Source organism: Myxine glutinosa, chromosome 10, assembly GCF_964187855.1.
Source record: "Myxine glutinosa chromosome 10, kmMyxGlut1.1, whole genome shotgun sequence".
NCBI lineage: Eukaryota > Metazoa > Chordata > Myxini > Myxiniformes > Myxinidae > Myxine > Myxine glutinosa.
Genome location: NC_136270.1, coordinates 122,632,035 through 122,649,314, shown reverse-complemented (window position 1 = coordinate 122,649,314; position 17,280 = coordinate 122,632,035). Strand labels below are relative to the sequence as shown.

The window sequence follows — 17,280 nt, the reverse complement described above, 5'->3', positions numbered from 1 at the left end:
ACTAGACAGCTTAGAGGCGAGTGTGCATATCTCCAGGCTTAGCAGTCTTAGCCAGTCTCAAACCAGCCTTGTCTAATTAAACTGACCGTTCTACCAACTTATTTTTGGTACAAGAGTGAGGCTCATGGAGGAGCAAGGCTTTTTCGTATACAGAGTCAAGGCTCGTGGAAGAGCTAGTAAACTGAATGGATCAGGGCAAAAGGTATAGTAGTGAGAGGGGCGACACATAAACAGCTGTGTTGAAGGACAAAATAGAGGGAGACATGGACAAACAAGGGGTGTGGGGAGGAATGGGAGGGGCAGAAAAGGACGTATGTTTATATATACACTAGCAGATAACGGGGTTCCACCGGGCTGTTGTAAAGGAATTCGTTTGCAATTTAGTGTGGAATATTTAGGGAGTTTGACAGGAATGTCCTTTGACAGTGGCCTGTGCAAATTACTCGGGGTCTTTTGGGTCTTTTGGATCTGAAAAGTGTTTGGGGTCTAAATAGTCTTTTGGGTCTTTGGGATCTTTAAGGGTCTTTGGAGTCCTCTGGGTTATCTGGATCTTTGAGGACGTTTGGGTCCTCTGGGTCTTTTGGGCCTTTGACGTCTTTTTTGAGTATTTTGGGTCTTGGGGTATTTTGGGTCATGAAGGGTCTTCAAAGTCTTTTGGGTCTTCGGTGTATTTTGGGTCTTTGGAATCCTCGGTGACTTTTAGGTGCTCTGAGTCATTTGGGTCCATGGGGTCTTTTGTGTCTTCATGGTCTTTTGGTTCTTCTAGGTTAGTGGTTCTCAACTGGTGGTCCGTGGTGACTTTTTTCGGTGGTCCACAGAAACATTGTCCAAAGTCACATGGCATGAGAAATAAATTTCAAACCAAAATCTTTGTTGTGTACTCTTTTATCATGTCTCAAAAAGGAGGTGGTCCACGAAAAAATTTTGATTGGCCTGGTGGTCCGTTGACTGAAACGATTTGAGAACCACTGCTCTCGGTCCTCAGGGTATTTAAGGGTCTTTGGGGTCTTTTGGATCTTCAGGGCATTTAAGGGTCTTTGGGGTATTTTGGGTCTTCATGGTATTTAAGGGTCTTTGGGATCTTCAATATATTTAAGGGTCTTTGGAGTATTTTGGGTCTTCAGGGTGTTTAGGGGTCTATGGGGTCCTTTGGGTCTTTCCAGAGACCTTACTTGGGGTCTTTTTTTGTCTTTGAGGTATTTAAGGCCTCTGGGTATTTTGGATCTTTGAGGGTCTTCAGAGTATTTTGGGCCTTTAAGGGTCTTTGGGGTCTTGGGTGTTCGTTGTCCTCAGGGTATTTTATGTCCTCTGGGTCTCTTGGGTCCTCGGGGCCTTTTGGGGTCTTATTAGAGGTCTTTAGGGGTCTTGTGGGTCTTTAAAGGCCTAAGGGGCCTCAACAGTCCAAAGTGTCGAAAGGTACATTTAATTAGAACATAATTAATGGACCTATGTAATTAATAGACAGGATGCTACCAGCGTTCAAACAGTACGTAATTAATAGACACATAATTAATACACATTGACATAATTAATTTACACCGTTCTCACCCCCCACACACCCGCGTGAGCCTGTGTTACCCCCACACAAAGTTGTATTTGTACCTGGAGTTTGGAGTTTGTAACTTAAAAGATGTAGCCGTGCATGAGGAACAAAGAAAGACTTTGACCTTTGTATACCTTAATTTAAACAAGGTTAGAAAAACAGTGAGACATAGTCATCAAACAACAAGTCATAAAAAGGAAGGTAATGGATTAAAAAAATTGTACAAGTGCACCGTTAAAATGAAAAAGCGAGATCATTGTGCACTACTTTACACAATGTATTCCTGTAACACCATTTCTGCTTCAACAGGTCTAAATTATTTAAGTTTAGGTGAAAATTAAAAAAGTTTTGGTTTTTTTGGCACTTAGTCTGGCCACGGCAAGGGCCTTAAAAACGGTTAAAACATTGTAATCAGCATCAGAGTTTGAAACAAGTTTGGTTTAGCTTTCCTTTTTTGATAAATTGCTAGTTTCCCTTCGGCTGTTAGAAAATTGGTGAGAGCAGACCTGGAATTTAATGGCAAACCAGAAATAAAAGTATGTAAAGAAAAAGAAACATTCATGTGGCAACACAATTGTGATCGCAAAGTTAAAAAGTGGGGTCAGCCTTGCACAGTCAGCATAAGTGTGGTGTAAATCTTCAGAGGCCATACATAATGAAAATGGAATTGAAAACACTAAAATGGTGTAATTAAACATTGGTAGATCAAATCATCTTACTATAATTCACCAAATGTCCGTCCGTCTGTCTGTCTGTCTGTCCGGCCGTCCGTTCCCAGGTACCGCATAAAGGGCTGAACCGATTGCAACGAAATTTTGGGTGGGTAATCCTGGGACCCCCTGGAGTAAAATAGGCTATATTGTTTTTCCAATTTCAGCTTTGGTCTCCAGCATTTTCAAGTTTGGACTCCCGCCTAACGTTATTGTCCTGGGTACCGCAAAAAGGGCTGCACCGATCGCAACGATACACCTCCATTCCCGTGGGATTCCCACTGGTGACCCCACCAGTATGTACAATTCTCCAAGAGTTATCACCAGTCCGTTTTACAATCGACGGGACCTACATGGTGACCCATTGTGGGCAAGGGGGAGACCCCGGAGGTAGTATCCCTTTCCATTGGGATCCAAACTTATCTTTGCGCACGTAAGGATGCTGAATAGTAACACAAAGAGGTGGTACAGGTACTTTTTAGCGACACTAGGCAGTGGAGATGAAGACAGGATCACAGTTCCTGCAAATGCAGCTGATGTTATATGTACCTGAGGAAGGAAGGGAACATGCATTGCAGGGTCAGTGTTGTTGGTATCAAAATTGAGTCCCAGACTTCTAAAGGTATGCAAAACTTCCCAGACTAAAGCAGGCCAGCCATCTTCAGCAGATAGTTGGCAGTGAGCAGCCACGGCAACGATGGTTTATAATGACCTTGGAAAATATTTTGTAATCCGCACAAAGCAGAGAAAAAGGCCTCCAATTCTGTAAAGACTGCAAGTCTCCAATGTAAGGATGTCACCTTGTTCTTTGACACCTCCATCATCAGAAGGGATCTTGACATATATAGTCAAGAAGTCCTCCAATTCTGTAAAGACTGCAAGTCTCCTTTCTTCAGAATAAGGCACACAATTGCACGGCAACAACTTAGAGGTAACACACTCTCATGTAAACTACACATTAAAACATCAAAAAGTGTCGGTCTGAGCAAATCCCAGACTGTTTTGTAAAACTCGACAGCTTTATGATCATTAAGGTTATTAAGAGCTATTAAAAATTAATCGACTGTAAAATCTTGTTCTCGAGAGCGCTGCTGTGATTCTTCTAATTGTGGTAGATTTTGGGTGGAATTAACCATTGCTCAGTCATTACTTTTGTTTGCGGTAAAAACGTTCTTTAAAATGTCCTTCATAAAACACTTCAACTGAACATTGTCTTCAATAAATTTGTCCATCACTTGAACGTAAGCTTCACAACAAATGAGTAGACTTTGCGGTTTTTTTCAAAGGTCAATTAAATAACCTTTAAACCAACAAGTAAACGAAAAAAACATGTTTTCGGGCTACACACTTTTATTCTTTTATAATTAAAAAGTTTTAAACCTTTTAAAAATTAAAAAAAAATTTGATAGATGAAAATGTCCCAGAAAAGAGGACCATGGGCCAAATTTCAGCTCTCTAGGACGTATGGAACCTAGTAGACAAACGACTCAAATATTTCAAATGGGATAAACAAAGTTCAGATGAAGTTAAATAAAAGTGTGTAAAAAAGAAAAAAAATGTCTACAACAAGTTTCTGAAGTACATAGACCTTTCACTCGGAGTCGTGTTGGCATTCCAAGAGCATCATATTTAGTTAAAACATTCAGTCGGGCTTGTTTCTCGTGAAGCCGCTGGCATCGTACATCCTCATCAATGTTAACCGTGTTTTCTTTCAAGTCAAGTATTTCTTTCTTAAAAATGAAATTTCTCCTGGCTTGCGTTACATTCGTGAAATTGTTCCTATATTGCTGGCAGAAGACTCGGATTTGTGCTTTTACGTAATCCCACCATTGACGAAGATTGGTTAAATCATTCCGTGGTTCTAGAATCCGCGGCCAAATTTTAAAAAGAGCAATTTTAAAAAGGAATCATTTAAAGAGCAATATTAAAGGACCAATGAGAAAATTAATAAATGGTCAGAAATTACTTAATAAATTATTAATAAATGGTCAGAAAAACCAGAAGGAGTAATATTAGTAAAACTAACAAGGTTTAAAAGGGAGAGGCTGATATAAAATTTATCAAGCCTTGCAAGCGACAAGTTGTTTAACAGGCAACGCCACCAAGTACATTGTTGAGTATTCCCATGCTGTAGTCGCCAAACATCACCAATATCATATCAAGACAGACAGCACTAGCTGGATGGGTTTCAGGGCTGTTCCTATCTATGGCTGGGTGTAATGCACAATTAAAATCACCACCGAAGCACAAAAGGGTATCAGGGGCAAGATGATTGAGGAAGGTAAAGGATTCAGTGAAGAAAGCCGTCCTGGCTGTGCTGTCACTTGGGGTATAAACATTGACTATTAACATTGACAAGAAACTTGGATGTACAATTTCTTTAAAAACGAGAGTTGAGACGGGAAGGTGTGCCGATATATAGAAAGCAATACCGGCACTCACCGAAGTCGTTGATGAATAATTAATTGATTAATTGATTAATCAATAAATCAAAAATAGCCTTTACAGCCAAATCACTTGGTCACTGTTGTGTCCAAATATCAGCTTACTAGCTCAAAATCTGCCTGAGATAATGCCCACATGAGAAAGGAATTCAATAAGTAATTAATTAATCGATAATAATTAATCAAGTAATTAATTAATTAATAGAAAAATAAAAAATACTGTTTTTGCCAAAGCACGTGCACACTATTGTGCCCGAATTTCAGCTTCCTAGGTCAAAGGATGGTTGAGATATCGCTCGGAAAAACAAGAAAGAAAGAAACAAGTACAGACACATTCAAAGTACACCACCCCCATGCCAAATAAATAAATATCCTCCAGCGCAGCATTGCCGGGGTGCCTTAGGCACCTGGAAATACCGCCATGCAGCTCATAGAGACTGTATTGGGAAGGAGAGGTGTACAATAATTGATTGATTAATTGCATAATTAAAATCAATAAATAATAATCGTAAAATATTTTGTAAATCAATTGGCTAATAGCATACCGAATCCACCAGTGCTTCATCCGAAGCTGTAACTTTTTGAAAATTAATTAAATAAGTCATTAATCGAAATTTAAAAAAAATTAATCGATTAATTGATTTATCAATAAATGAAAAATATATTTTATAGCCACATCACTTGGTCACTGTCATGTCCAAATATTAGCTTCCTACCTCAAAAGGTGCCTGAGATATTGCCCAGATGAGAAAGGAAACAAATAAATGATTAATAATGAAAATAAAAAGGAACAATCATAAAATAATTAAATAATTAATCAATTGGCTAATAGAATACTTAAACCACCACCGTTTCATCCGAATCTGTAACTTAAAAAAGTTAATTAACCGCTAATAATTAAATAATTAATCGATCAATTGAGTTATCAATAAATCAAATATATATTTTATAGCCACATCACTTGATCACTGTCATGTCCAAATATTAGCTTCCTACATCAAAAGGTGCCTGAGATATTGCCCAGATGAGAAAGGAAATAAATATATGATTAATAATGAAAATAAAAAAAGAACAATCATAAAATAATTAAATAATTAATCAATTGGCTAATAGAATACTTAAACCACCACCGTTTCATCCGAATCTGTAACTTTAAAAAGTTAATTAACCGCTAATAATTAAATAATTCATATATTAATTGATTAATCAATATATCAAAAATAGCCTTTACAGCCAAATCACTTGGTCATTGTCATGTCCAAATATCAGCTTCCTAGCTCAAAAGGTGTCTGAGATATTGTCCAGATGAGAAAGAAAATAAATAAGTACTTAATTGAATAATGAATGATCGTTTTGAGGCCATTTTTCCCCACTAAAGCGGGGGTTGGCCTTGTGGGCCCCATAACAATCATGGTTCCCTGTTTGAGTCAATGTTTTTATGGCCGGATGCCCTTCCTGGCACCAACCCTTAGTCGCCTCTTACGATGCGCAGGGATACGGTGTACCTATTCTAAGCCGGGGTACACACCGGGATCATTCATCCCAGCAAGCTGGTACTCAATTTGCCAACCTCGGAAGGATGAGAGGCTGAGTCAACCCCCCTGGCGTTAATTCAGCGATCAATCGGGATTAGAACCCAGGATTCCTAGGCATCCCAAGCCAGCACCCTAACCGCTAAGCCAACACCAGGCTTAATTGATAATAATTAAATAACTAATCAATTGATCGATTAATCGAAAAACAAAAAATAGCATTTTTGTCAAAGCACTTGCTCACTGTTGTGCCAAAATTTCAGCTTCCTAGGTCAAAAGATGGCTGAGATATTGCCTGGACAAACAAACAAAAAACAAGAAAACAAACAAACAAGAAAGCAAGAAACCAGAGTGAAAACTGAGTATGTACTCCCTTTCGGTGTGTGTCATTGCCGGGTCCCCTTCTGCACCCGGCGATGATGTCATGCAGCGCCTGGGGATGGCATAGGAAAGGAGCGGTGTACAACAATGTACACTCCATCACAATAGCTTGCTTTATTTCAGAGCTGTTCAGAACAGTAAATTGTGTGTAATTCGTTAATACTCATATTCTTTACAATGGACCAAACTGCTCATTCTTAGATACTAGGGCATGCCCGTACTATATCTATATCTAAAATTATATCCCCCCCCTCTATTTACATGAAATGGTTTGGTCCAAAGCGAACGGCTTGCGAGTACGGTGACAATCCCCCCCCCCTCTATTTACATGAAATGGTTTGGTCCAAAGCGAACGGCTTCGGAGTTTGGTAAAGAAATCGCCATAGCGTGCCCAAACGCGCAGGAAAGCGAAAGAATCGCAAATTTAAGGAAATGCCCGTACTTCCGTAAGGAAGAGAAAAGAAATGAAAAGGAAAAACATTCCAAACCGCGAGGGAAAACAACACGGCACGTCGACACAACAACGTGTCCTGTGATTGGCCGTACGTCGCTGCCAGTAGCTGCCCCCAAAAAAAAGCTTTCACCGTCCGGCGACTGAATTTAAGGGGAAAAATAAAACGCTCTTCGCTTAAAACAACGCCCTTCGCTCTGACTGAATTGGGACAATGTTTTTATGTTTTTAATTGAATTACTATCCGTAATGGCGCACGCTCTCACGGGAGCTCCGGAAGGTCGTATATCGCAGTTACGATGAATCGCAAATTAGTTTTTATTAGTTTTAAAACATAGTTTAACGCCAACATAGCGCCAACATAGTTTGCAAACGTGAAATAAATGAATACGCTCTCAAATGTGCCGTCCGAGGCAGAGTCTGTTCGCCACGTTCGGCACACGTGATAGCTCGCTGCTCTCTGATTGGTTGAATCGTTTTTTGGACATAGCTCGGTAACTGCTTGTCCGATTAATTTCAAACCTTGAAAAGGCACATCCTCGGGTCCCCAGCAATATACCTGGCAAGTTTCAAGTATATCGGACCGGTAGTTGTCGAGAAACAGCGGTCACAGACAAACATACATACAAACATACAAACATACAAACATACAAACATACAAACATACAAACATACACACAGAGATTGCTGGAATTATAGATAGATGAAATGCTCCAAAAGGAGCAATCAAAGGAAAACATGCTTGTATGATTTTAATATTGACATCCAGCCATGTTTCACTGACACACAAGAGAGTTGGCCACTCATGATGAAATTATGTTCTTGGTGTTTATGCAAAAGTAGACGGATGGCAAGGAAGGATCCAGAGAGGGTCACTGTCAGTTTTATTGCATTATCAAAGCGAAAAATGAGATTGTACGTGTGTCCTTTGAATTTAAGTATCATCATGTGCATGGCCAATCAGTCTATCTGTGGAATATTCATGACTACCTTGTCAGTGGTGTGTGGGACTTGGTGAAAATCTCAGAACTATGAATGATGTAATGGTGAATAACCTTTAACTCGAATTGCATTTGTCTCTACTGCGAGCAGGAGCGGGTCAGCTTTGGCCCGGTTGTACGGGACTTCGGCTACGTTAGAACACCATCACTTTAACCATGCTGTCATGATCCTGCAGAGTGAGGTACATTTATTGAGAGCAATGCCGATATAAATGGTAGGGCTATTAAATGATACATTTGGATGAGGACTGCTAGGGTGTGCTCTGCTGTGGTGGGGTTATTTGGGGTGATGCTCATTGGCAAAATCCGAAACATATTGTTGTGGAAATGACTCCTAGTGGGTTAAAGATGCTTAATGTACTGTATTTATTTCCTTAAAGTGAATGTCTAGCATAAGCGTAAATTTATGAATTGTGAATTAATATTAGATGTGCGTCACTTATGTAATAGATAGACGACCTACTCTGGTATTTGTGTTTAGGAATCCTCATCCCTGTGAGTCCATGTTTTATGTTATTTTCCTCTGTGAAATCTGTCTAAATGTGCTTTGAAGAGCTCGCTCGGCCTTGTGACATGAGTATTGGCAGGAGAATGGGATAGGCACCGTCAGCCGAGGCCCATTATCTCAAAATATGTGGATGATGGGTCACAGAGGGATCGATCCCTCATGCTGGGCTACACCCAAATATAGAGCGAGAGCAGAGGAGCAAAGCACGTCAGCCGTCAGGGCTCGAGGTGGTGGCCAGAGGCTTTAAAAGCTCATGCCGCAGGGGGGATTTGAGGAGTTTTCCAAGCCAAATGCAACAGAAGGCTTCGTGATTTTGCCAGGCTTTTTTTGCTGCATAATACCATCTCAGCCAGGCACGCCTCTCCTCCTTTTTCTGTGTGCTCTCAAGTGCCGGTACGTCACACTGACTGGGCCTGAGAGGGGACGTGGGTTGATTCTGCCGACCTGCATCTTTATCAGCTCTATCACACCAGCACAGCTTGTGTATTGCCTGTTTTGTCTGCCTCTATCGGTTGTCTCTCTACGGTGATCGGGCATTATGGATGAGGTAATTAGGGATCTCCATTCATTGGTATCGAGGATGTCCTGATCAGTCTCCATGGACCGGCGCTTTTCCTCTTGTCTCTGTCCCATTTCTCTCCATCCAACTCTGTCATTGCCTTGACTTCCTGAAGTCAGGGGTACACCATCCTGGATGTGGGGGTCTCTGGGTTGCTCCTGCAAGATCGATCGGCTGTCTCCATGCCGCAGGCTTGTTCAGGAAAACTGTCCGGGACTATACAACAACAACAACAACAACCTGTTGAATGCCATTCATGCATGTGCAGAGAGAGAAACTGCCATAAAACTCATTCTTTCCCATACAATTCACTGTCTGCCGTAAAGTGTCTGTCATGGATCACAAGCATAGAGTTACATTTCAACAACTAGAGGGTGTAGTTAGATTAAATCATGGCCACATCAGAAAGCTTGTCCGCCATTATCGTTCTGGGCAAAAATTGCATCTGAAGTACAGTCGGACCCCGCTATTCGCAATTCTGCTATTCGCGTTCCTGCTATTCGCAGATTCCGCGTATTTGCGGGTGATAAAAATAAAATGCGACCTGTTTCTCTATTCACAGAAAAGCGTCCCGTGAATTCGTGGTTTTCTTTCTATTCACCGTCGTATCGCGGGGTTTTCTCCTATTAGTGGCCGTGTTCCGTGAAATCACGTTTTTTTTCCCCCTATTCGCGGCCGTGTTCTGCGAATTCACGGTTTTTCATGGGCATTGAAACAATGCTGCGGCATACATTCGCCGAATTTTCATCGACCTTCATGGATTATCGTTGACATTCTCTGGATTTGTCTCACCATTCGTGGATTTTACCTCGCCATTCGCGATTTGGTCCCCTCTATTTGCGGATTTTCGTGACTCAGGAACCTATCCCCCCTTTTTCCATTGAAACAATGCCTCGCTATTCGTGGGTTTCGCTATTCGTGAACTTTCCAGGAATGTATCCCCTGCGAATAGCAGGGTCTCACGGTACTTGAAAGATGCCCGGGAAGTTGCGCTTGCTACGGTTGTACCAACCGAAGGAGGTGAAATAGTGGAATAGCAGAGTACATAACGTCAAAAAATAACGAGGAGTTAGTCTTACTTTACTACGAGACCATGACCATGTAAAAGTTAACCATAGACGTAGACTGACTAACATTAACATTGTGTAATCCAAACAATTGACGAGTTGGTTAAATCATGCATCAGCTCAACATTAAAGTGAATAATCGTAGAAATAAATATAGGACTGTGGTTACTGAAGCTCACCTGGATCAGGAGCAACAGTCACCCAAACCCCCTCAGACCCTGATTCTTTTTCCATGTCGTGAACAAACTTTGGAACATCACAGGTGAAGAAGGTTGTGGTCAGGTTTCGTCGAAATTGTGTGTAGTTTCGAAGAAGAGACCAAATACCTATTTGGGGTGTCGGATAGGCACATCTGGGTTCTCGGAGCTCGGTTGCCCGGAATGGTGATGGCGGACAAGCTTTGTAATGTGGTCATCTGATTTGTACACACTGAATGGGGAGCACACAGTTGAGTTGGTAGATGCAAGGTGTCATGGATTGCAAGACCTCATGGATTTTAAGGTACGAAACAATGCGTAATTTATGAAGGAAAAGGACCCAGAAGAGTCTGTTGATGCTTTCATTGAGGTTCACAGAGGGATCACACCAGTTTTTGAAAAGAGAATTCTAAATTCACCTTTCTGTATACTGTATGCATACTATTGTTCACGCAAATTGTGCAGTACCTCCTCCTCATTTAAATAGCGGTGATATAACATGTACGCAGCGTAGGGAGTTGTGGAGAGGGGAAAATGGAAATGCCAACATTGGGTAAAGTAACAGAAGGGAAGAGGATAGAAATGGAGGTATCTCTTTATTGTGTATGTGTATGTATAGGTAGTGAGGAAATTGGGGAAGATAATGTAGGAACTCAGGAGAAGGAAAGGAGGTGAGTGGAGTTTGGGAGAGGAGAGGAGGAAGATTGGGAAGGCATAAGAGTACAGGGGTATATTAGAAGGGAAGGAGCAGATAAAGGAGAGAGGGTTAAGAAAAATTCTGCCACGTTGGCATACAAAATAAATAGATCACTCCAAAAGTGAAGGACGACAGGGTAGCAATGTCTGAGTGGAAACATAAGGGCTGGGAATGTTGGATGGGACGTTGAGGGAACTAGGGAAGGGACTTGTATTGATATATTGTTGAGGGGTGTGGATGTTGGGGGGGGTTCCCCATGTAGACGCCCCTCAAAATAATTTGAGCATGAACATGCGCTAATTGTTTTTTTTAATGAAAATATATAAGTATTTGCTTTTCTGATCAGAAAATTGTCTAACGCGGTGTTATAATTCTGATTATGCTGGTCACGCTGATTGATGAAGCAGTTCCACGAGGATCCAGGTTCAAAGTTATAGTTGAACGTTTTAGAGAAATAGTTCTCTCTGCTAGATAATGTGTACATAAACTACACATTTCTCTCCATTGCAAATTGTTGTCATACTTTAAGTAAAAAGTTTAGCCGCTAAGATTTGTACCGCATCTTGGTGTTTACTCAACCTGCTAAATGGATGCCAAACATCTATTTTCGCAGCGGAATCTTTGTCAGTATCTGTCACTTTGTTTCAGCATCCTCAACTAGTTGTCTCCTCAATTTTCTGTCTTACTCATTTAGCACAATCTATTTTGAAATACGGGCTCGATTTCATGTGTTATGTCAAGCTGTTGTCAACTTAGCAATGTTTTCCCAAGTTCATGTCACTGCATTTTTGTTTGGAGACCGATCTGTAAAAGTTAAAACTTTTGAAGGAAACCTAGAATGTTTGTGAATGGTAAATTAGACAACAAAATAGAAAAGTAAAGTTTTAAATTGATATTACAATATGGTATGTACTACAGAAGAGATAATTTTCAAAGATCCTGAATTTGTCTGCCTACTTTGTGTGGCGTTGTTGTGTTGTGTTTTATCAGGGTGCCATTTCACGTAAAACATGCTGATGTTAGAATCTTCATGAGAAATTGGTGAGAAAATAGTCTGCTATATCTGCATAAAGTCTCTCTGTAATATAGAATGACAAACAAACAAACAGACAAACAAACGGACTCAAATGCAATACCCTCTCCTCAGGCGAGGGTAACAATGAAAATCGACTTATAAAAAAGCCACTAAAAATTAATATAAATGTTAAAATAAAAAGGAACCTGGTGGTTATTCATATCTCTAATATAGAATGAGACAAATAAAAGTGACCTTATAAAAAAAGACACTAAAATTAGTAAATAAATAAATAAATAAAAAGGAACCTAGTTGTTATTCATATCTCTAATATAGAATGAAACAAATAAAAGTGACTTCTAAAAAGTGTTACGGATTCGTCACTTCCGTTGTGGTGGTTTGCATCCGCTGTAGATATTTCTGATTCCATGTACTATTATTGTGTTCAAAAGGTTTATTGTTCATGAACTGTTTTCAAAAGGTAAAAAGTTAATGTGAAAAGAAACAGGAAACCAGATTGGGAACCGGACGACGAAGAGGAAGAGGAGAAAGGAAGAGGGCGCGGAGCGAGTGAGTCGGACAAGAAAGCCGAGTTGCTCCGAGTTCGGAATCGAACGTTGTCGAACGGGAGTTTCTAGCGAACTTTCGGGATTCCCGGGAAAGGGATTCCTGCGACAGAGTTGTCATCGCTGTGACCGATCAACCTGCGTGTCAGGATTTTGGCCATGGATTCCGAGGAGAATTATCGCCAGGCCGTTACGTCTCTTGACCGGCCATTTTGACTCACGCGCTTCGCGTGTCAAGCAAGGTTTCTTTGCTTCATCAGCCGTTTTCACCACTTTCAGATGTATCTGGGGTGTGTGTGTGCACCGTGGCTTTTGAAGATTACTTTGCGGTTCGCCGACTGTGAGCCGTGAAAGTCCATACCCGAGGGTGTGATTTCCCAGTCGCCTTGAGGGCGCCTTTGTGCAGCTTTGGGCGGTGTGACTGGACTTGCCATCCGCACGGGATTCTGGTCTCAATTGGACATCGTTCTAGCGATCGCTGGAGCGAATCAACTTTGGGCTTGAAGCCGGGAATAAGAGACATTGGGGATGTTCTGGTTTCTCTCACTTGGAGCACAGTGAGTTATATATTACAAAACTGATGGTACCATCATAGGACATATTGATTGTACTTTTGATTACTATTATTGTTGTACTGTTATTCTTGTGTGATCTTAATACAATATTTGTTTGTGAGTAACAATTGGGGTGGCTTCTCCATTGATCTTTGACATACAGAATAACACATTTTTCTGCCGTGACTCCTCTCAGGGCTCGGAGGTACACCGTGACCAGGGGGTCGGGGAGGAGCACGTAACAGAAATTGGGGGCTCGTCCAATTGGCTCAGGGGCTCAAAATTGGGTATTCGTCCGGGATTAAATTCCCTACCATTCGTCCGGGATAGAATTCCCTAACATTCCCAAAATTCCCAAATTTGGAATTTTTCGAACATTCCCAAATTTTTCAAAAAATTGGAAATAAATTTGTGTGAAGGTTGACAGGTGTTAACTGATAGTCACCATGGTGTTTGACGCAGAAAAGTTTGCGGCGTCCCCTAATGAGGCACAGTTCCAAGCGTTAAAAAAATCGGAACTCTTGATATTGGCCAGACATTTTAACTTGGAGGTCCGAGTTAATATGAAGAAAGCAGAGATGCAGACATTGGTGGTAGAATCTCTGGTGGGACAAGGAACGAGAACTCGAGGAGAGAAGAACAGAGGAAAGGAGAGCTGAAGAAGAAAGAAGAGCAAAGGAAAGAGCAGAGGAAAGGAAAGTCGAAAGGGAGTTAAAGGAACGTGACATGGAGTATCAGAAGGAAGTTAAACTCAAGGAGCTGCAATTAATGGGAAAGCGGGGAGAAGTCATATCCATGCCGGCTGGTTCGACAACTAATCAGAACACCTGGGATGTTGGTAGACATGTGAGGCTGGTTCCACCCTTCAATGAAAAGGAGGTAGCCAAGTTTTTTTTACACTTTGAGAAAGAGGCTCAAATGCTAAAATGGCCTGTGGGGTCCTGGACTATGTTAGTGCAAAGTGTTTTGGTGGGGAAAGCTCAAGATATCTATTCGGCTTTACCGATTGACCAATGTGTAGATTATGAGAAAGTGAAGAAAGCCATTCTCAAAGCCTATGAATAGGTCCCTGAAGCTTACCGGCGAAAATTCCGGAATGCCAGGAAGAGGGAGAGTGAGACCCATGTGGAGTTGGTCAGAATGAAGGAAACCATATTTGATCGGTGGTATGATTCGAAGGGGGTTGGGAAAGACTTCAACCTGTTGCGACAATTGATCTTGGTGGAGGAATTCAAACAGTGTGTCCACGCGGACATTAAAGTACATCTGGAGGAAAAGAAAGTACCAGAGTTGTATGACGCAGCAACCGTGGCAGATGACTATGCCTTGACACACAGGATGGGGTTCCACAAACCTAACTTCCCGCCTAGAGTTAGCCAGGGGAGTTATGGTAAATCAGGGGTGGAGAACAAATATTCGTGGAGGCGGCCTAGAGATGACTATCGGGACAAATCTCATACCGCGACTTTAGGGGATCAGAAGACTACAGTTCCAAGACAGACCTATCTTCCGGGGGGCCCGAGGCAGACCACGAGATTTTCCTCCGGGCCCACTTGCGCTTTTTGCAAGAAACCTGGACATTTGGTGTCCCAATGTTATGCCCTAAAAAGGAAAAATCAGGAGCGGAGTCAGACTAGTACAACTCTGAATGCATTGGTAAATGTGAGAAATCGTCCTCGGAGGACAGTGCCTCGTGAAGGTTCCCATGCCAAAGTTACGGCATCACAGAACGACCTTGTTCAAGTGGGTTACAAACCTTTTATTTCAGAGGGGTTTGTGTCACTGGATGGAGACTTGACTAACCAGAGACCTGTTAGGGTATTGAGGGACACAGGAGCACATCAATCTTTGATGCTTGAAGGCATTTTTCCATTGTCAGAGAAGATGGCAACTGGTGTTAGTGTTCTTTTACAGGGGGTTGGTGGCTATGTTAAAGCTCCACTTCATGTCATCCATTTAAAGTCTGATTTGGTGTCAGGACCGGTCACCATAGGTTTACAAGCCACTCTTCCTGTAGATGGAATCTCTTTTATTATCGGGAATGATTTGGCCGGTGGTCGAGTTTCTGGTGATCCAATGTTGGTTGAAAAGCCCAGTATGGAAAATAACACCGCACAGTTAGAGCAGGAGATTCCGGGTATCTTTCCATCCTGTGCAGTGACTCGTGCTATGGGTAGGAAGCGCTCTGAAGAGAAGGAGAAGGAAGGCAATGTGGATTTGGGTTCCTTAGAGGTATTGGAGGAAAATTCTGAAAGAGGTAATAGGAAAGGGAGTGACATCAAGGAACTTAAGGAAAAGGTGGCATCTGGAACCAAAGAGAAAAGGGAGTGTCCATCAGAGACATCTGGGAACGAGGTTGAGCAAACAGTGCTGGTCCTAAAGAGACTTGTTGAAGAACAACACGGAGATTCGGAGATCCGGAGTTTAATTGGTAAAGCCGTTACAGAGGAAGAGGCTATGAAGATACCTGTTGGTTACTTCATGAAAGGGGAAATACTCACGAGAAAATGGAGACCACCGGAGGTGCCAGCAAACGATGAGTGGAAAGTTCACGACCAAATTGTGGTGCCACTGCCGTACTGGAAGGAGATATCGAGTTTGGCGCATGAGACACCTTTGGCCGGGCACCTTGGAGTGAACAAGACCTGTGACAGAATATTGGTACATTTTTTCTGACCAGGATTGCGACGTGATGTGGCGGAGTTCTGCAAATCTTGCCATTCTTGCCAGCTGGTTGGAAAACCTAATCAGAAAGTCCCATCCGCACCTTTAAAACCCATTCCAGCTTTTGAAGAGCCATTCAGCCGAGTCATTATTGACTGTGTAGGCCCTTTACCTAAAACTAAGGCTGGACATCAGTATTTGTTGACCATCATGTACGCTTCCACAAGGTTCCCAGAGGCAGTGCCTCTTAGAAAAATTACTGCGGCAGTTATTGCGAAGGCCTTGATTAAATTTTTCACTTTGGTTGGCCTACCTAAGGTCATCCAGTCTGATCAGGGTTCCAATTTCATGTCAACGCTTTTTCAGCAAGTGGTACACCTGTTGGGAGTGGAGCAAGTAAGATCAAGTACTTACCATCCCGAGAGCCAAGGGGCCTTGGAAAGGTTTCGCCAGACATTGAAGAATATGATCAGAACGTATTGTTTTGAATGTGACAAGGATTGGGATGAAGGAATACCCTTATTGTTGTTTGCTATGAGGGAATCTGTTCAGGAGTCATTGGGATTCAGTCCTTTTGAACTTGTGTTTGGACACGCAGTGCGAGGACCATTGAAATTGGTGAAAGAACAGGAGGAGTCACAGTCAACAGTGGTGGAGTATGTGTCAACGGTTAGGCACAGATTGGCAAAGGCTTGTGAAGTTGCGAGAAGCAACTTGAAAGTGACACAGGATAAAATGAAAGTGAGACATGACAAGAAATCTCAGATAAGAAATTTCAGTCCTGAGGACCGAGTGTTAGTGTTGCTTCCTGTTCCAGGTCAGCCACTATAGGCTAGATATTTTGGTCCCTATGCAATCGAAAGGAGGGTTAATGAAACAGATTACGTGGTGACAACTCCCGATCGACTGAAAAAGCGGCAGCTGTGTCATGTCAACCGACTGAAGAAATATCATGAGAGGAAGCCTGTGGGGAAATGGTTCCGGTCTCACCTGTCGTGCCTGTAGTCGGGGTGCAAGTGAATCCAGAGGTTGACGCCGGTGTGAAGTTTGATAACTTTGATGACCAGGCTTGTCCCAGATTGATGAACACAGAAGTGTTGAGTCATTTAGATGAGAAATTAGGTCATTTGACAAGGGAACAACAAGGACAACTATCCCACCTAATTTTTGAATTTGCACATTTGTTCACAGATGTACCTGGTCGTACTGACTTGGTATATCATGATATTGAGGTGGGGGAAGCCACTCCTGCGAAACAACATCCCTATCGGATGAACCCTGTGAAGATGGATTATCTTCGGAAGGAGGTTCAGTATATGTTGGAGAATGACATCATCGAACCAAGCAGCAGTGAATGGAGCTCACCATGTGTGTTGGTTCCAAAACCCGAT

General features: G+C 42.0%; 1 protein-coding gene across 1 annotated transcript in view; it reads left to right on the top strand.

Moving 5' to 3' along the window:
• Positions 1-17,280, top strand: part of PDE11A (phosphodiesterase 11A) — a 304,458-nt gene that overhangs the window by 222,014 nt on the left and 65,164 nt on the right. The window contains exon 14 of the mRNA XM_068126191.2: positions 8,154-8,244. Coding sequence (XP_067982292.2) covers positions 8,154-8,244 — 91 coding nt within the window. The remainder of the gene's footprint in view (positions 1-8,153; positions 8,245-17,280) is intronic.